The sequence below is a fragment of the Lepisosteus platostomus genome, chromosome 2 (assembly GCF_059453375.1).
Source record: "Lepisosteus platostomus isolate fLepPlt1 chromosome 2, fLepPlt1.hap1, whole genome shotgun sequence".
Taxonomy (NCBI): domain Eukaryota; kingdom Metazoa; phylum Chordata; class Actinopteri; order Semionotiformes; family Lepisosteidae; genus Lepisosteus; species Lepisosteus platostomus.
The window spans coordinates 1,269,275-1,290,730 of record NC_142612.1 but is presented as its reverse complement, the minus strand read 5'-3'; the positions used below and the strand labels follow the sequence as shown (position 1 = coordinate 1,290,730).

At 33.5% G+C, this 21,456-nt stretch overlaps 1 protein-coding gene across 11 annotated transcripts in view; it reads right to left on the bottom strand.

Moving 5' to 3' along the window:
- Positions 1-990: 990 nt before the first annotated feature.
- LOC148675643 (dachshund homolog 1-like) overlaps positions 991-21,456 on the bottom strand; it is a 189,156-nt gene continuing 168,690 nt past the window's right edge. For all 11 annotated transcript variants that reach the window (XM_088644478.1, XM_088644477.1, XM_088644479.1 and 8 more), the window contains one exon: positions 991-3,770. In XM_088644478.1, the coding sequence (XP_088500604.1) occupies positions 3,733-3,770 (38 nt within the window). In that variant the 3' untranslated portion in view covers positions 991-3,732. The remainder of the gene's footprint in view (positions 3,771-21,456) is intronic.

Here is a 21,456-nt window from a genome sequence, read left to right as displayed (position 1 = left end):
GTTTGTGCCAACGTTTGTCGCCTCCTGTGTTTTTGTCAGGACATGGGAGACCTGTCAAACTGAAGAACTGTCATACTGTACAGTGTAAACTTTTTGTCATCCTGTTTTTGAGAAAGCAGTCTGTTTGAGATGTATTAATTGCTCATGTTTTTCAAAGAAGTGTCAATACAGGTTTGAACACATGATTATTCCAGTTCTGTCCCATATTCTGGTTATTAAACAATTATACCTTTTTACACCTGCGCAGGAGGTTACCATATAGAAAGTATATCCAGGTTTGAAGATAAATACAGCAATCTCAAAAGAAAACAATAGAAACTGGTAGATTTAAGTAGTAGAAAAAATGAAAAAGACATTCCTGAGCCTAGCAGTCACAAATACAGAGCTATTAGCTTAAATAAGGTTGAGTTAATGGCCCATGCTCTAACAAAATGTCTGCATGCAATTGCAAACACACACTGAAGACACGAGTAACAGATCTGAAGTAACATTTGTAATATTGCACAAATAATTGTCCATTTCATGAAATATAATATGCTCATACATCCATGCATACTGTATGCACTCAGGTAAAGCAAATGTAACCCCACTTTGTGGTGATCAGCACAATGTCTTATAGTCTTGAATTCATGGATATATTACAATAATACAGAGAAAGCGCAAAATAACAGCTTCATAAACTCTGAAACGTGTATAAATAAATCATGTAGATGGAAGCAGTTTGCTTATCTGGCAAGAAAAATATGGAAAAAATGTGCTTGTTAAACAATAATCACAGAGTGTGCTTTTATGATATTTTTCAGCACAGTAACTCATGATAGAAAAATAGCAGCTGCATGTTAAATCAAAAATTCTACGCTATTGTTCTCTTAGCAATGTAAAAAGCTGACTTCTGTTGTTTTAGGGTTCCTCACTGACAGAAAGCAAATATCCTATGATGTGTTATATATTGCCTGGAAGTCTTATCAAGTGAAACAAAGGCTACAAGTCTTAAGATTTCAGACAGTTTTATTAGCAGATTGTTGAAAAGAAAAAAAAATTAAATACAGTAAAACGTGGTTTCTCACATTGAAACTGGACTCATAGATCTAAGCTACCATAGAAAAAAACCTTGCATTCTTGAATTATGATGTAAAAACAGATTTTTCTTTTTTGTACAGTTTTTTTTGTACAACAAAATTTGTAATAACCTTTTTCCTTTTTTATTTTCACTTTTAGAAAACGTTAAATACATAGATAAAAATAGACAATTTCCATAGGTCCTACGTGAAAATGAGCACGGTCTGTTCCAATGGCTTGCATAGAGTGCCGATGTTGTTATCATACAAGACAGCCTGATGCTAATATTGTTAACATATATTAAAAAAGCAACATGAACAGTAACTTGAAAAATGAATTTTATGATACAAAGTGAAATAATTTGAAATGTTTCCAGACATTGTTCCTTCATCCTTTAAAATAGAACTTCTTCTTACTGTTTGAATCTCCTCTTTATGGAAATTGTGACACTGTTCTCGCAGTAGGAATCGGTCACATTACGTAACCCAATGAACTCTCTTACTGTCAACTCTATGCAAGGAGCAGAGCAATGCGAAGTGCTACTAGGTACTAATACTATTTTTTTCTCATTAGAAAGTGGACAAAAAGCTTGTCATTATCATACACAGGTGTTAACCCTTTAAAGACTAAAATAATCCCAATATTTAAATCAGCCAGCCAGTACCTTTCATGATTTTCATGATATTTAACTATGGAGTTTTACCAATAGTGTTGCATTGTGCTGAACAGTAGCTGTAACAAAGGAAATATACAATGTTTGTGTTCTCTTTGAAGGAATGAAGAGAAGATGCAGATGGGTTTCACTATTAATTTGGAATAGCTGCAGTAAACCTATTTTGAAAGAATAAAGCATGGTTCTCTCATTTACACAAACTTTAGTATTTGGAGATAGCACTGAATATTTAAAAAAAAACTTCCTCATGGAGTAAAACTTGTATCAGTATTTCTGAAATATTAATAGTTTTCTGCCTTGTAATACAAAGTAAAAAGGAACAATATGCTCATAAATCTTGCTACAGTGCGTAACTGCAAGTAATATGTTATACTTTATACATATAAAAATATTTAGAACTTAATACATTGAACACTTGTTAGCCTAATTAGAATAAATTATATGGCAAATGAACTGTTTTCCACCAGGTCAGATTGATCAAATCATGTTGTCTGAAGTACATGTGTATTTGTATTTGATGCCCCTGGAACTTATTATGACAAAGTAAATAAGTAAAAAAAAATACAAGTTAAAAGTCAATAGCTGCCAACATTTTGCACAAGTCAGACAAATCAAGCACACCCTCAGCAATTTAATCACAAATTATGATAGTTTATAAATAAGTAATAAGATTTTTAAATATAAAATGCTTATTATCTTGTTATAAAAGGCATGACTGTCAAACTTAGGCTTCAAAGGGTTAACTTGTCAACAAGTCAATGCAAAATTAACATAAAATCTACACTACAGAGTTAAATTCTGTGTCATAGGTTTACTTCCAGTTATCTGCACAGAATGTGAAAACATAATGGTTTTCATCAATAACAGTGAGAATTACATAGAAACCAACCTTGCTAAATACAAGGGCAGAAGACAGACTTCAGCCAATCAATACATAAAATGTTTCTGTAAGTTGGAGCTGATTTTTAACAATGATGTGTGTTATTGTTATAAAAATAAATCTGATGTCTGAATCACAGCACAGCCACGAACACAAAAAAGTCTTCTTTTCCTTTTTATAAATAAATAGTGGCTGTTAAAATGGAGATTTTTATATTTCTTCAGACATCAAAAAATCCATTTATTCAATACCATGACTCCAGGACAAACATATACATGCCTGCATGCTTAAAAACGAGAAAGGCAGCTTTTCTGACATTAAGGTGACTGAACAAAAAGTAAAATGATATTTGGGGAGCAAAAAATCCAATTTAGATGTTTCATTTTCTAATAAATCTACTGCATACATAATACCATCTTTCCATAACTTTATATATACAAACCATCTTATTAACTATTTTCAAAAGCCACCCTTCACTGTTGAGCAGGGATAAACACAATGAAGAAAAGGAGACAGTGGATTGTTTTGCTTTTTCTTCTGATTCAGAAAACATTCAAATGAAAGTTTAGCCGATTCTTTCTACTGAATGCAGTCCAATCATACATTTCACCGGATGCCTTCCCAAACCAAGAATTTTTGTGTGTTTGCGAATAACTGTAACAGTTAAAAATCTGATCCGGTTCCTTTTTTGAAGCTTTCTTGCTGGTATGAATACAGTATAAAAATGTTTCCACTTAACAGTATGGTTAATTTTTTATTTTTATTTAAATATTACACGTGTACTTCCCAATACTTCTGTCTTCTGTGCTCAGTTCTCAGCTTGCAGAATAGGAGGTTTTACACACATAAAACAGGTGTCATACCTGGGTTCACAACACTCAGTTCATGTTGGCAATATGTGTAAGAGTCTTTTTTACATATCAGTCTCTCCTCCTTGGCCACTAAGAGCAACCTCTGAACATCTTCAAAAGTCATCTGGTTTCTTAAGAAATGACAAGGTCTCTGATTTGTCCTTTCTGTGACATTGCTGTGAAAGGTTCTTCAAAACATCCTGATTCGGTTTTCATTTTAAAGTTTTTTTCTTTTTAAATTTAAATGGAAAAAAATCTTCATTCTTGGCTCAGTACATCACTGTAGTTTTCAAAAAAAGTCTTCCATCTGTTAAAAAACAAATAGAAATAAGTATAAGGATACACATTTATACTGTTAAGAATTAGAATGAAAGAAAACAGACAAACCATATGCAATTCCTTTAAAGAAAATGATTGTAGTAAGAGTTTTAACAAATTCTGCTTGTTAATTATTATTGCTATTTTTATTAGATTAAATGAAATGTACAAGACTGAAAACGAGAGATCTCTGAACTGAGAGACAAATCGTCCTATTCAAAGTGAGTGAGGTTTCTGTCATAATGTTGCTTAGTAGAACTTTGCAGTAAATAGAACTGATTGAAGATGACATGAAAATATATCACTTGAAAGAGAATTATCGCAGGATGAGAGAGCCAGGATAATTTGTTCATTGCAATTCACTTGAAGACTAATTACAAACTACAGTATATAGAAAAAACAAAGCTTAGCCATATCATTCACACGAAGGACATTTTGATATGCATGTCAACAAGTAAAACAGATCTGATTTCAGAGTGACATAGTATAATAGGAAAAAGGCAAGACTGCAAAGCAAAGAAAACATTTACATCTCTACATAGGTAGGCTTAGATAGGTACGGTAGGCTTAATTTTAGGCTCCCAGAGGTGTAGAGTTGCAACTACAGATAAAATAAAAACACTATTTTCCATAGTATTATGCTGTTTTACCCAGAACAAAAGGGCTCACTTAATAATTCAGTTCACTTCTGCAATCTCTAAAAGCAATGGGAGCAATGGGAGTTGATCTTCTCTCCACAAAAGTAAGAAAAATGCATTCTTATTTAATGCTCAAATAGACATATAATCTATACACGTTTTCTGTACTAGAATTGGGGCATTAACAAGTGGTTCACAGAAGCTCAATTAAGAGCAAAGCCAGGAATATTACAATTCAAGAAAGAACTTAAAATTACAAATCTTGCAATCTATTTATTTGAACCAAAATTAAAACTACTGTGATAAGACTGTAATAGCTGATTATTAATCCTCATTAGGAAAACAACTTATTTTAATTTTTGAACTTCTTCTTTAAAGAGGCATAATTTTCCTCTGCTGAAACAGATGTGCATTTTTTTTAAAGATGCTTTATGTACAGTATAATATTTTCTCTCTCTTTTCTCTGAATTTCGCCCTGTTTTAAATAACAGTTATATGCTTTTCTACTGAAGTGGTTGTCACTTTGTTTAATACAGTTAATCCTGAGATGTCTATATTTTGTCGCACAAAAAGTAATCTTCTAGCTTTACGAAATTGTAGAAAGGAACAAATGATATTGTTGAGGAAGATCAGGCTACATTAAATTTATATTACATTTATATTAATATTACATTTATATTAGGCTGCTCAGGTACTTTGAGTTGTGATTGCATTTTAGGAGATTCTGATCAATGTGAATGTGAGATTGCCAAATGACAAGCTTGCTTTCTTCTCACCCACACGAAGCTTTACCAGTAACAGTCAAAGATACTGTATTTTAATTATACAGATATATAACAAAATGTATTACTAAATCTATAGTATATATATAATAGATGTTATAATAGTAGAAAACAGCAGGGGAGGCTCTGACTATGTAGTTGATATTCATATCATAAATATATTGTAACTCATTGAGTCTAAAATGTCTATATATCTATCTGAAATAACAATGTTCACACAGCACTATCTCTTACTTAAATAGAATAAACTGACATAGCATGAGAAAAGGTTACTTCTATTTGAATAATCAGATTATGTAAGACTGTTTATATGTTAATATATCCAGTAATTAAATAAATTGGACTGAACATGCTGAAGAATGGGCTGTACATACTATACTGCAGAACATACAGTACTACATTATATGGACAATACAGTATATTGTAGAAGAGTACAACATGGGGTTGCTAACGTAGGTTTGGTAGGAGGACCAATTGTAATCTCGTACTTTCATGCATACAGTAAGTACTCCTGCAGAGCACCTCTTTGTGCACAACGATTCTGGTCCCCCTTCCCTTCACCTCATCTTCGCCCTTACTGCAGCCTCCCTGGTTCATTCCTCACAAATGAAAGGGGGTTTTGTCAGCCTTGACCTTAGGGCCAGTGCTGTTATTTTTACAGCCAGATGAGTTATTGCCAAACACTAAAATATTAAGTATGCTGTCCTTTTATATTTAAATCATTGCATCACATTAATTTGAATTTGACTGAACTACTGAACTGATGTTAGCAAATTTAATTAAAAGGTCTCTTCGATAAACACATTACAGTTAACAGGTTAATACATTAATCCTTTACATACATCCAAAACAAAAGATCATAAACTGTCAATGAATATTTTATCTTTTAACAAATGTGAACAGTAACACAAGGATATCTTTTAAAATCCGGTAAACACAATGATGTTTAATAAAACAGGCAGAGTAAAAACAACAAGCAAGAACAAAAATAGCATGTGTTTAAAATGTTTCTTGTGATGCTTGTTTGAACATAATATTGCACTCATGATGTGAAGCCCTACATAAATTACATTTCCTGTAAGGAAGTAGGTTTATTGAAAACAGCATCTCTTGTTCCCAGACACTATCTCCAGACACCTGTAATCTAACGAGCTTTGTCCATTTTCAAAGAACACTCATTCATGCATGCCTGAGTGCACACCAGCTCTCTGATTTGAAGCTGGTAAAAGCATCTGTTAGGCATGGCTCAGAAGCTTGTTTGATGTATGTTGCCCTTACATTTCCTAGCTATGAACAACAACAAAATACTGTTACAGACTTTAACCAGAATTTCCTCTATTCAAGTTCGCATCTAAATTATTCCATTTAAAAGGGAAACGTAAAAACGTGATGACAAACTGGATGATTGATGTGCTGTTTAGATTCTAACATGACAACAAGGGAAGTCAAAATGGGAGCAAACGAGTATGTGGGAACAGAGCATACAGAAGAGAGAATATTTTGCAGAGGAAATACCTAATTATGGACAAGATTTCTTTCTAAAATCATTTGTTATTTTTAAGTAATTTAACATTTGTTGATAGGATCTGAAAGATACATACAGTACAAACAAAAAAGGTCTGGATAAGCATAGGAAGTCTGTGATATGGGGAGTCTCACTCACAGAAGCCTGGGAATAAAAATAAAATGTAAAAACCTAACATATCTTTGACACAATTAGCTGTTCACATCAGACATGCTTTTAAAATGCACTTTTCCTCAACTGTTTTACTTAAACTCCCATGTTCGGCTATATCTTTCATGAAAGGGTTTTACTGTATATAATCTGATTTGTTTTTTTAATGGTTTATACAAGACCAGTTAACAACAGAAGGGCAATATGAAATGTAATTCCTTGTTTTCAGTAACTGATTTAATATTATACTGTATATCAAATATCAAAACAAAGTACTCGAGTTAGGCACTGGAGAGCTATAAATCATTGCACTGCATGATAAAAAAAAACTACAGCTTTGCATATTTAGTCAGAAAGTATTTCTTTTCAATGGCCAGTTCTAAGTAGATATACATCTTTGCTATTTATTTTTTTAGCAGCCCTGTGAACTTGGCTACTGTTGTTCTGTGTTCTGTCAAGAGAACAAAGGCCGTTCCAGGAAAAGACAAACACAAGGGCTAATTACAGCAAGCAGACCTGAATCTCTAAGGCATTGCATTCTGGCCACTTCTATTGAAGCAACACTATGGAATTCTATGTAAAACTCATTATAGCATGAAGTCATTGCTAAAAATAATCTGTGTGTAACTCTACTGTGCTTTCAGTATGTTCAGAGTCCAGGCAAAAATTAATCCTACTCTGCTGCAGCTGCTTCAGCCTGAAACAGTGATAGCAAAATGCACGGAGTTACAGTAGCTTCCATACCGAAATGCAGGCTGTACTACAGTAATGAAGAGGTCAAGAAAATGCCAAGGTGTGAAAGAGTTATAGTATGTAAGCAAAGCTTGCCAAACTTCTTTTTTGTTACCATTATCCTAGAAAAAATATTCAAGGAAAATGTTAGACTCAGAAAGCGTGAGAGTAAATTATGGTAATCACTTTCAACAATTAAATGAGATAATCCTTTAATTGGCCATGGGAATTTCAGCATTTAATATGTAGTCATAGTGTCATCAAAAAGTTGGACTGATAATGACATTTATTTTTCCTCTCAAGTTAATCTGAGCATGCTGACACTTATTTCTTAATATCTGAATATCACAATTACCCTAAAATAGGGCTGCACAACCCCGGGTCCCTTTCACCCCAGTGTTAGCTGGTTTGTGTTCCAGAAGAGATATTGAACTTAATTGAACCCCAGGCTGAATAATATACTATTTTTAGTGATTTTTAAAAATAATTTACTAGTTATACATGTTTAATTGCTTTGAGCTCAGAAGCTGTAAGTGATTTTAAATTTACCTATAAATATGTGCAATTAACTTCAAAACTACAATATTCAAGAAAGAGAATGTCTAATCAATCCCATTATTTGTTCAATTAAGCAACCATGGGTTGAGCTAGAATGAAAATGAGCAGACAGGAGGACCAGGATTGGAAAGTATATAATATTGTTATATTTTTGTGCCAAGGATGCCAATTTAAATCAATAAACTTGATCTAGTTAACAATTAACTTGATGAACCACCAACAGATATAAAAGGATGCTGCTCAATTTATGAGACAATCCACGTCTTATGCTGGTGACTTTGTTACAGTTGATCAAGGTTTGTATCATTAACTCCATTTTTACTGTATTCTGAGTATTATTTATTCTTCCTGCCAAATGACTCACTTTCTCTGCACCAGTGTGGAGCAATATAACAGAGTAATAACAGATTGTCTGTAACTTAAACAATGTGCAGATTTGAAATGGTAAATTCAAACGAATGTAAATACTGTAACTTCCCTTAAGTGTATAGCAGAGAAGCCATCAATGTATTCACAGAATACATGTTCTCTTGCCTTGAGGGGTTGTTTTTATTACTTAAACATGAAAGGTATCAATTTGCAGTATTTATATTTGGCAGGGCATCAATGTCAAAGCAGACTAACCATTTTTTCAAATATCCTGGACTTAAAATATATAAAACGGCACATATACACAATTAAATATTGCCTGCAGCAACTCAACTTTACTAGATACAGATAGGCAGAAAATTTAAAACAAAAAAGGATGATATATTTAATACATATTAGCATTTCATAAAGTGTAAAAAACCATAAAGACTAAGCATGTGATGTGTATGTGTAAAGTCTTGAACATATCTTTATTACAGTCCCAATATTTATTTTTGTAATTGTATCCAAGATAAGTAGTGTAACAGACATACTTTCATAAAATACTAAGGTGAGGGATATGTCATTTAAGTAATCAATCCCACTCTTCAATTTATTTAAAAAATAATCAAATTAAAAGTATATAGAGCATGTCTGTGCTAAAGAAAAAGCTGTTTTGATAGGAACAGTTAAAAAGAAAAAGGAAAATTTTCTAATTGAAATATATGTCTTTGATTTCCTGGTAAGAAAAAGCTTGTGATGCCAGGCACATTAAAATAGTGTTTTTATAAAAGAAAACCCTCATTAAAATATGTAAAAACTTTAGCATTTTCTAATTCAAATCAAGATGAGAAGTTCATTAAAGAAGATAAATATTTCATTAGATGCTAAATAAAACAAAGGGAATTTTTGGCTTCTCTCAGCATAAAATTCCTTTGAAAGATTAATTAATACATGTAAATTATGCAAATTATGCCCATGCAAATATTTTATGAAGACAATTAAGGGAACCATTAATTACTGCCTTTTTTGCTTCACTGAGATTCATTCATTTAATTTTAATTTCACTTTAACTGTTTTGATGTTTAATCTTGCAACAAAGAACTTTATCTCTCCTAGCAGGGTCACGTAAACTTGCAAAACACATCAAGTGGCAAGCTAAAGGATTCAGGAAAGAGATTCTCAGTGCTATGTTTAGCATCACCAGGAATTTGTGACAAGATGCACTCCCAAAAGCTAAGAGACTGGAAATACATGTGAGCTCATTCTTGGAATAGGTTCAAATACTGGAAAAGCAATTAATTGACGCAGGCTGTGTTAATATAGGAGAATTAGAAAGTGTGACACAAGACAAATAGAAATAATTAGTTCTCTAAAATGATGTTCTCATTAATATGGTTTTTACAGTAGCAAGGAGAAAAAATATTACACTGGGTCTTGGTTGCTAAACATGTAAAATTAGGCTTTTTTGTATAATTTATGGGTCTTTGTGTTTTTCTGCCACATGAGAAGTTTAACGCTTATGGCTGCAGCAAAAAAAGGTGACAAAGCAGTGGCATATATCTTAGATGTTCTCTTTCTGTTGTCCCCTGCAGTCAGGAGCATGGGCAGCAGTGTTTTGGCCAAAATACACATTTAGTTTGGGGAGAATACAAATTAAAAACTCCCTGTACAATAAGAAACATTTTCCTGTAGGAACTAATTATAGTATGGCTATACTGTTAACCACAAGTTCTTTGTGAGTATTTAATTTCTTTAATTATTACTGTTTAATTTTATACACTTTTTTTTTAATTTGAAAGGTTATTAACAACCTCTCTGCTATTTTGTAATATATTTCAACATTCAGTTACTGCAGCTACCTTTGATACATTAGTAGTAATTATTCCATAAATACAAAAGTTTTTTGCATCAGTTCAATGTTAAATTAGATTATTAACTTTTTTAATCTGGGGCATTCAGAGTTACCTTTTGATTATATTATCCGTGAGGCGATTGACACATGAGAGTTATTTAGTGGATTGCTCCTTTTGTGCTTTGTTTTTTTATAAATGTGGTGAAAAAAGTAATAAATCCCCGCAGTTGTAGAGCAATGAATTTCACTGGGATTTTTTATTATAACGTGTTAATTATCTCACATGTTTGCCATTTCAATTTATTTGCTCTTCCACTGAAGCACTGCCGTAATTAAAGGAGTCAGATACAAAAATCCAAAATAAACATCAGGGAAAGAAAGAGCTATGTAATAAACACCACATTGAGTACAAGACTCATATATTATAGAATGTGTAACAATGTTGCAAAAAGTAAGAATAAATTAAGGCCCAAAGACTATCTTAGTTTTGTCAGATGGGACAAAAATTGGACAATACAGTTTATACTAAATCAAAGAATATGGGTATTTTGAAACGCTAAAAAATATAAAATAATAATAAAAGTGTTTCTCTTGGGCTGGTGAAGGAGATTTCTGTGAAGAGTTTTGCCTAATATGTTTTCAGAGATTCCTCAGGAAACACAATGCACCTGATATCTGTGCTTATAAAAACTGTGCGGTGGCCAGGGTCTGTGGAATAATTATTATCCAGTTTATGGAATAATTCACAACCCATAGTGTTGCCTTTAACATCACAAATAAATGTTACTTTTTTCGTCTTTGTTCACATATTATATACAGCAGTATTGTAGGATTCCATTAAAATAACCTAATTAAAATACAATTATTTAAATTAAAAAATAAAAATAAAAATAATATCTCTAATCATGGTTTAATATGCTTTAAGAGAAAACATTGAATGCAACTCTAAATCTTAAATGAAGTGTCATCAATAGCAGTTTTTCTACTCAAAACTAACGTGGTATGAAAATTCAATTTGCTAGAAAATAACAGTATGCCTTAAAAAATGACAAATGTTTTTGTGAAAAAAGAACAGATCTATGACTATATCCCCCTTCTGTAACACACTAAAACAGAAAACATTTATATGTGTTATGCCATGTCACATTTTTCTTCTTTTAAAAATGATTCTTTGAAGCACCTACAGTAGAAACCTTTAAAACATACTTATCATCATAATTATTCTTTTTGGAATTAAAACAGTGCTACATAATACAAGTCATACACTTCTGCAGTATTCTTATATATAAATATTTACTGAAAATACCAGAAAAAAAGTAGAAAAACCCTGAACTTTTGGATTGCTGTTAAATATTTACATTTTGCTGATTAATCCTGAAAGCTCACATAACCGAATTAATTCTCAAAAGTCACTTTTTGACTCCCAGCCCACTTACACTGGAAATTGGAATCCATCTACAGTATTTCTTCAGAAACTTGGCAATCTTTCATTAAGTAACATAACCTAACCTAGAAATGGTTTCAAACTAATAAATTTTCACAACTATTCTCTTTCCTAAAGAGACTATTTATAAGTCCTTAAGATCATGTTGAAAAGTAAGCCTGTCATTAGTAACTGTAGCAGTCTATAAACAACTTCTGTTCAGCACTCCAAAGCCTGGCATTACACAGATTCAATAGCTCAGGGTTGTAGCTTATATTTGACTTTATTATTTGCTCAGTATAATTTTACAGAGTTCCCAAAGTATAACTTACCTCTGTCATAATGAGACACAGTTTACTTACTATTCAGAAAAAAACATTATTGTTGCGTCAAATAATCTCTCTTTTTAAGGCAATGCAGTGTAAGTGAAGCCTCAAGCACATCAGAAGTACAGGTGCAGAGCGTGTTATGCAGTTACCCCAAGGCAATCTATAAATTGGAGCACAGGCAGAGCTGTGTTGAGGTTCTGTAACAATGATGTCATTATTCATTTGCAGTTTATCAACACTCATTCATCTCCTGAGCTTAAACTATTAGTGGCACTAAATTATAGGTATACCAATGGGAGTTAAAAGCAAGTCTTGTTAATTGAAAGTCAATAGGCAGAGTTTTGGCTTGCTATAAACTCTTTATTTTAAATATACAGCTTAAATGAGAAAAGTCACACAGTGAATAGGAAAAAACTTAATGTCTGTTTATCACTGCTGTGGCTATCGCTGCTGCCTCCTTAATTCTTTAATTATAGATGAGAATTTCTCCTTTTCGCATCATTAGATGGGAGAAAGATTAAACTAAATTAAATGATTCATAATTATTTGATCAAACTGCCCATATGGCATGGCATTGAAACAGAAAAGCTTAATTAAATCTAACAGTTTAATTAAAAGCAACACTACAAATTCACAGTTATATAATTATAGACAAACTTTCACTTCATGTCAAAAGAAGTAAAATAAAAAAATTCTGACCAGCAAAACACATATTTAACATTTGCTTATTCAACTGACAATTAAGACAATCAATTCAACATCAGCATTCCCTTTATAGATTAAAATACCAGTAATTAACAGACAAACCACAAAAATGTTTAAAAAAAACCCTGCCGGGGGATTTTATAATAAATATTTTACTCATTTTGAATTGCTTAACAAGTTCTCAAACTAAGGACTAAAAAACAGCTTACTAAAGGAAAAGCTTGCTTCCTCTCCATCCTTTGATGTACAGGTCTCTTGCAACACTGAATACAGTATACCCCGGCTATCTCAAAGTGAATGGACTCATATCAGTTTTCACCTGGCAGTTCTCTGTTATCTGACCTCTCTATCTCAACTCAGTTTGACTCCGTCACTTTTTATCCTCATGCTCCAGTGAGGAACATAGGTGTCACCCTTGAACCTGTCTTTTCCTTCACGGAACAGACACTATCTGCTCTTTGGCAAGGACTTACCCTTCCTTTTTCACTGTGTCCGCAAGACACATTCTCAGTTCTCTGTTGAGCTCCAGTGGCAAACTGGGTTACTACAACACATTTATTGCCAGATTTGTTGGCATACACTCTGCATTCAGCATTAACTGCAGCTCACAATAATTGCTTATTATCTCATTCTCTCTCAACGCACTGTGCCCCTTATCTCACGTTCTCCACTGGCTACCTTCAGCCATGTGGATTCAATTCCAGACGCTTGTTCTCACCTGCTTCTGCCTTCATCGCCCTCTTCCCTCCTTTCACCTGTTTCTTGTGTCTGCCTGCACTTCCTGCCCCTCTACTCCTCCCCCCTCCTCCTCTGCTGGTGGGGTGTGGCATGTGGTGTAGTGGAGAGGAGATCTGGACAAGGATGGCCATGGGTTCAAATCGAAAGTGAGATGCTGCTCTTGGTAAGCTTTGATCAATGCTTTGCTGTGCTTGAGAATGTCTCTCTGACTACATAAAGCATTAACTTGCTCCATTTCCTCTCTTCCCTTCCCCAGGCCTCCCGCAGTGAGGCGAGCTACAGTAGCATAGCACTGCTGGACTGCACTGTCTCCTTTTCCAACCTGCTTCACCGTCTCCAGATTCCCTGTCCTGCCGCTCTCCGAAGAGCTGCCGCTGCTGTTTGGGTGTCAAAATTTTAATTTCAGACCTTGTGTAAATATTGTAAACAATATCACACAACTTGCACTCCTTTCTCTTTATAGTACGTACTGCATTGCAGTGTAATCTTGTGAAGACAACACATTTACTGCACAGATTACCGTCAAAGACTGTAGATAATATTTAATAACATCTAGTAACTTTCTAACTTTTTTATTGCATAATGTTGTTGCATACTATGAGAATTAGCCTTTTAAAACTGTGAGTTGCTTCAGATAAAGACATCTTCCATATAAACAAAGAATACTAATATACTACACAAATATATATCAGACAAAGAAATCTTATGTCTCAGGATCTATTCCATAAATTAATTAATCTATTAAAATTCAGAAAGCAAATTATTATATATTTAGAAAAAAAGACATCCTATGGAAATTTATGTTCTGCAAAAAAGAACAATTTTAACTGTATGTTGAAATGAAAATCAATACTAATGCTCAGGGAAATACAACTCTACAAAAAACTCTCCAAAAGGACCCATGTAATTGTGACCAAATATAAAATACTATATCCTAATATTATTAACTAGTATATATGTGTACAATAACAACTGTAAAGAATAATATTACTCTGGAAGTTGACTAACTTGTGCTATTTTGCTGATGACAGTTATTAAATGTGTCTATTTTCAGCTTTCAAATCTTTTGGCATAACAGAAATAAATAAAACACTGGAGAGTTCATTGGCCTTTCACCTCTGGGATGGAATTCAAGTCAGACTAGTGAAAAAGGTCTGGTGTTTCCCACTTTGTGGATACTACAGTATGTACAGTATATCAATACGGTTTGTAAGCAGTAAAAGAAGAGGAAAGAGGGAAAATATTGTCTCCACTCTGTGTCAACAGTGAGGTTTTGCATAAAAAATAAACCAAAATCATACAAAAATCACACATAATGTGTCACCCCTGTAGGTTTTCTTTTGTTTCCTTTTTAATAGAAGGATCATAGATGTGAACCATGTGCTGAATGTAAATATTGAAATAAACAAACCAGGACTTGCACATATGGATTTAATTATTTTAAAACATAAAAGGGTCACATATTTCTTTTGCAATCTTTTTGTTTTCTCAGAGTTTTTCCGAATTTGATTGTTCTAAGTCTATATTGAAGTCAGGAGGCAATCATTCCATTATGAGACTGAATACTTGGGACATTTATTTTATTTAAAGGAATGCAACAAAAGCAAGACTGTATAGGACTCACTGCTACCGAATGGCTGCTTATATCTACATATAATATACAGTATAGTTATAACATTACATATTTATATAGCCAGTAAAGACAAATCATAAGTCTGTGATATTCAGTGCAATGATAAATATTAACTCAGAAAAACATTTAAAATAAACGTTTTAAAAATAATTGTCCTATATACTGGCATACAGTATAGTTCGATAGTTCTACAGTTGCTAAAGTCAGATTTCACCCTCCTGAAAGCATGACATCTAATTAAGCTAAGTTAAAAAATTAAAGTTCCAATCACACTTTCTATAATATTGCATGGTTTAGATTTTATTTTTGTTCATTATATATGGAATTTTATTTCTACCCACAATTTTTCTAAAATGGGCTAATTCAATTATGTTAAAGGGCTTTATAAGGTTATTTAAGCTCTCAATGCTATTTTCCACAATTTATTAGCCATTTAAGTGGGGGTATTTTTAAAAAAGAATTTAGACCACTCCATAAGATAAGGGCAGCATTTTTCAGTTGCTGCTGGGCTTAATTATAAGCAGAATATTATGTTATGTTATGCAAAAATGGGCTACAAGTAAAGCATACTATTATCAGGTTAAAGAGACTTAAAATAAAAAAAGAATACACTCCTCTTTGGAAAGTTGTGGACTCTCAATCACTCCAAGTTTAAAGATACAGTATTACAATGCACAAAACACTATACACACTTACAGTATATTTAAACCTAATGTCTTCTAAGGGATTTGGCAAGAAAAGTGAGCAAGGGGAAAGAATTGCAATGAGCATGCCTCAACCTGAAAAGTCACAGCTGAGAAAATACCTGTCACGCCTCCAATCCTAGATCTCACAAGAGACGCCCATAGTGAATCTGTTGCTGCTTTAACTAGGAAACTCATCTGTTTAACCTGTTTATCTAATCAGTGGGTGATCCAAAGCTACTGAACTCTAGCAAAGCCATGTTATGGTACAACTTGTACTGTGCATCTCACTGTGCTCCTTAATACTGGAGCACATTCGTCATTTCCAGTAGGTGCCTTCCACATTGTTACTGTATCTTGACACAAAAGAAACTTTACTTTTAGTAACATGACTGTAATTGAAATTACAGTTAATAATTTTCTTTATCACGCAATCTTTTCAAAGTTTACTGTTACAATGGTATAGTTGGCATTTTATTCCATTAGAAACTTGATGCTACTTGTAAATTCTCTTAACCATAACCACTTGTCTTTACTTTAATATGTCATTATTCACCGCCTATTAATAGACAATACATTAAACATACCTTAGCTTAGAATTATGTTATTAAAATCTGGAATTGCTTTATTTCAATTTTTTTAAAGGTCAAGTGACATTATTAATAGCTTCTTTTCTAAAACACAATAGAAAATGACACTAGACATTAAGGTTCCTTGAAGGCAAATTACCATTACCAGTTTACCACAGAGAAAAGAAGTCAAATTCAAAGAATATGAAAACAAAGAATTTGTATACAGATGCAGCCATTCAAAATGGGTGAGGTATTTCGCGGCATACCCCGGTGGGCGTGTCACAGTATCACGCAGTATCACGCGGTATCACGTGTGTCACGTGTGTCACGTGACTAACTATCCGGCGTCGCCTTGTAAAACCGCCAGGGGGAGCTTAACCTCTCATGTACAGCATTTGAGCCTTTAATTTGGAACTGTGTATTACAGCATGTTAATCATCAGTCATTAAAATGTTGGTATATATTATGAAAGCAAGATTGCTCAGTTGGACAGAAGTACACAACCTACCTTTATCAGAAATATTTATGCATCAAAGCCTTTACTGAAGATATTACTAATTGTATTAATAATGGATGACTTTGGACAAGCTGTATACTCAAAGTATAATTTCTTTAGCACATTTGTACAAGCACTTGGAATCTGTCCAAGCCATACTTTGTCAGGCATTTTGTTTTACTTCAACGGGGCATAAAAACTTCCTTGCTTTTAACAGGGCGTTTCATAATTTCTAGCTACGAAAATGATTTAAAATGCGACACCTATCATTCAACTAGAGCTTAAAATATCACAAGGAAAAATACACACCGGTATTCCATTTCTCCCTAAACATTGTAAGCTTCGAAGTCTTTAACTAACGTGAAACCGGAGTCAACAAGCATACTTTTAGAATTTGATTAAAAGGGAATATAATATGGAATCGCATATCTCAATAATTTAATAACGGTATGATTATATCCGTGTACTGCGGCAGAGCTATGTAGGGCTGTTTCGCCTGCCTGATCATGTGAGCTCTCTTGTAGCCTACTGGTCTAGGTGCGTGACCACCAGCTGGTAGGTTGGGTGTTCGAATCCAGCTGGTACTGGACTTTTCATTTTTATTTATTTATTTTTTAATCGCGTAACATAAACATATTACCGTATGCAAACTGTACTGTATACAGTATGTATATGTATATTTAATGTCTTAACTGTGCCCGTTTAATTGAATTTAAAAAAAATATTTAACACGAACATTAAGCTGCTTACATCTTCCGCCTGAGAACAGTCACCCGTTGCTACCCAACGCAGAATGGTGATTGGCTGACACCATCTGACACCCCTCTGATTGGAGAAAAAAGACGTGCTGGTGTGCTATACCAGGAAGAGGATTTCTTTCCATTCAAAACGTGTATTTTAAAAGTTTAAGAAGTAAAAACCTTACAGCGTACACAGATTTCTAAACTGATCAGGATCGTTATCTTTGTCTTATGCATAATAATGTTCACCGCTCTGTCCAGCAAATTAATAATAAACTTTATTTTATATAGCGTTTTAAACGAATAAGAAATTAGATTGCTCATAAACCTAATCACTTGCTTTTTCTTTTTATTTAGGCTCAGATTTCAACTATAGATCGTATTATTAATAACCATAATAACAACCAACCAACAAAAACAACCATATAAACATAATGGTGGTGCTGGACCTTCCAGTTTTATTTATTTATTTTTTAATCGCGTAACATAAACATATTACCGTATGCAAACTGTACTGTATACAATATGTATATGTATATTTAATGTCTTAACTGTGCCCGTTTAAGTATTGAATATTCATATCTAATTTTACCACTGAAGGGAAATCTTAACATAAACATACAGTATATGGCTGGTCTCGGTACTTTAAAGAAAAAAATACGCACCAGTATTCCATTTCTCCCTAAACATTGTAAGCTTCGAATGAAACCACTAAATAAAGACATAAATATAGAAATCTTAAGATTTGTTTTATTTAATGTTGGTAGCAGGATGAACTGTCAGAGTGTATATTTTGTCGCAAAGTTGCTACAAGATGTTAACAGTGAAAAAGGTATTTAGAAATGAGTTATTTCAAGATGAAAAAGAAAACATACACGAAACATGGTTTCATTACGACCAGAATCGTTCTTGAGATATTTTTAACTTGATTTACAGTATTTGAGAGGTATGTCTTAACACCGATACTACAGTGCTTAAGTACTGCTCACGTATATGTTTCTAGGTTTATATTATGCATTTCATACGGTCAAATTACTTTTGAGCAACTAATAAGAAGCGCGAAACGGTATGCGTTTTACTTTCGTTTTGTGCTGGGACCCGTGGATTGATTAGAGATATCAAGTACATACAAGTCATTTTTTAAATGTTGTAGTTCGTCTTGAAAAAATGTTACGAGTACATCATCTATCAACAATTACACAGGTTCTGTTTCCATATTGCGGATTTTGGTTAGGTACAGTATTATCAAATCCACTGGCGCTGTGTGTTACTTTACTGAGTCCCAATCTGTGATTGAAACCTGTAAAACCGGTTTAATTCGTCACAGCCAGCACTCTTCAGGTGTGAGGGTCTTCTGCTCAGAATGAAACGCTAAAATGTTTGTGTATATTCTAATGGTAGTGGGGGCAGGGTGTGTGGGAACAGGTTTGTTCTTCACACCTGAAACATTTTCTCTGAAAGGATTTTCTTCGAAGTTTAACCGATCTTGTTACAGCATGTTACAGTTTACTATTATTAACCATATTAATTTTAAGTGCTTAATGTAAAATCTTGTAAAAATATATTTTCATTGTTCAAATATACATTAATATACATTAAGTCTGACTATCATATAATAAGTTAAATACAAAACTAAAGAAAAAATAGGGTTAAATATAATTCAAAATATTTTGCTAACAATGTTAACTGTTTATGAATAATAAAATGTATTAACTAAGGAGTAGGATGGCACAGTTGTTAGTATGTTTTTTGTTTTGTTTCTTTTTCATAAATACAACAGTAGTACCTGATGTCTCAGTGGCTTTCAAAATTAAATTATGCATGCAAACCTGTGAACTAGAAAGATAACTAAGATTTTAATACTAATTAAATGACCGCGGGCACTTCCCACCCCCCCCCCTACATTCTCAGAGTAGAACAGACTAACCTTCTAATGAAAGACGGTCCACCCCCCACGGACAGGAAAAGTGCCCACAGGCACTTAAACTTAATATGGTCAGTAACGGTAAGCAGTAACATGGTAAGAAGGAGCACGTACAAACGTTTTCGAAATAACCACATGTAAGACTCTGATCCTAAAAATGTTTAGGGAGAAAGTGGAATACTGGTGTGCTTCCAGAAGAATCAGTATGGCTCAGAGATTAAATAAAACTTCACAGACATTAACGAAGAGCATAACGCGTGTACTGTATACACTGCAAGTACAACCCAACTCTCTGCAGGAGTGCTGGCTGTGACGAATTGAACCGGTTTCACGGGTATTTTCAAAGTAGGAGGCGAGATTTCCAGCGAAAGACACCCCCCCCCCCCTCAAAAACCCAGTAAATACAGTACTTACTAGTTAAAGGCTAGGCTCTCGACTACGGCGAAAGGAACCCTTCTTTCATTAGAAGACAATGAACATATTTTAGCCCTGAATGAATTAATAGCAAACATGGTTTACATAAAAGACATTTTTCCAAGAAAGTTTAGCCTTTGTCACTAATGAAACCACTAAATAAAGACATAAATAGAAAAATCTTAAGATTTTTAAAATACATGACTTTGCTAAAATTTATTTGAAAATAAAAACAATTACAACCGCCAGGGGAGAGAGAGAACAGGGGAGGGATGTTGGTTTTGCATAAGGGGCGGGGCTATGGAAAGTAGGTATGTTTGGGAATGTGTAGTTACATGTTCTGGCTGTTTGTGAATTATCGTTGTTGAGTATGGAGTGTTGAGGTATTGATTTTGTGTAATGCTTTATGTTGAAAATTGAGGTGGATTTTGTTTATGATAAACAGGATAAACTGGGATGGGAGGAAGGTTTGGTTTTGCATAAGGGGCGGGATTATGATAATTGGATGACTTTGCGAGTGTAAAATGGTTTGATTATTTGATTTTGTATTGTGGTTGTTATCTATGTTTTTGGTTGGTATTATGTTTATATGGTTGTTTTTGTTGGTTGGTTGTTATTATGGTTATTAATAATACGATCTATAGTTGAAATCTGAGCCTAAATAAAAAGAAAAAGCAAGTGATTAGGTTTATGAGCAATCTAATTACTTATTCGTTTAAAAAGCTATATAAAATAAAGTTTATTATTAATTTGCTGGACAGAGCGGTGAACATTATTATGCATGAGACAAAGATAACGATCCTGATCAGTTTAGAAATCTGTGTACGCTGTAAGGTTTTTACTTCTTAAACTTTTAAAATACACGTTTTGAATGGAAAGAATCCTCTTCCTGGTATAGCACACCAGCACGTCTTTTTTCTCCAATCAGAGGGGTGTCAGATGGTGTCAGCCAATCACCATTCTGCGTTGGGTAGCAACGGGTGACTGTTCTCAGGCGGAAGATGTAAGCAGCTTAATGTTCGTGTTAAATATGTTTTTTAAATTCAATTAAACGGGCACAGTTAAGACATTAAATATACATATACATACTGTATACAGTACAGTTTGCATACGGTAATATGTTTATGTTACGCGATTAAAAAATAAATAAATAAAAATGAAAAGTCCAGTACCAGCTGGATTCGAACACCCAACCTGCCAGCTGGTAGTCACGCACCTAGACCAGTAGGCTACAAGAGAGCTCACATGATCAGGCAGGCGAAACAGCCCTACATAGCTCTGCCGCAGTACACGGATATAATCATACCGTTATTAAATTATTGAGATACGCGATTCCATATTATATTCCCTTTTAATCAAATTCTAAAAGTATGCTTGTTGACTCCGGTATCACGTTAGTTAAAGACTTCGAAGCTTACAATGTTTAGGGA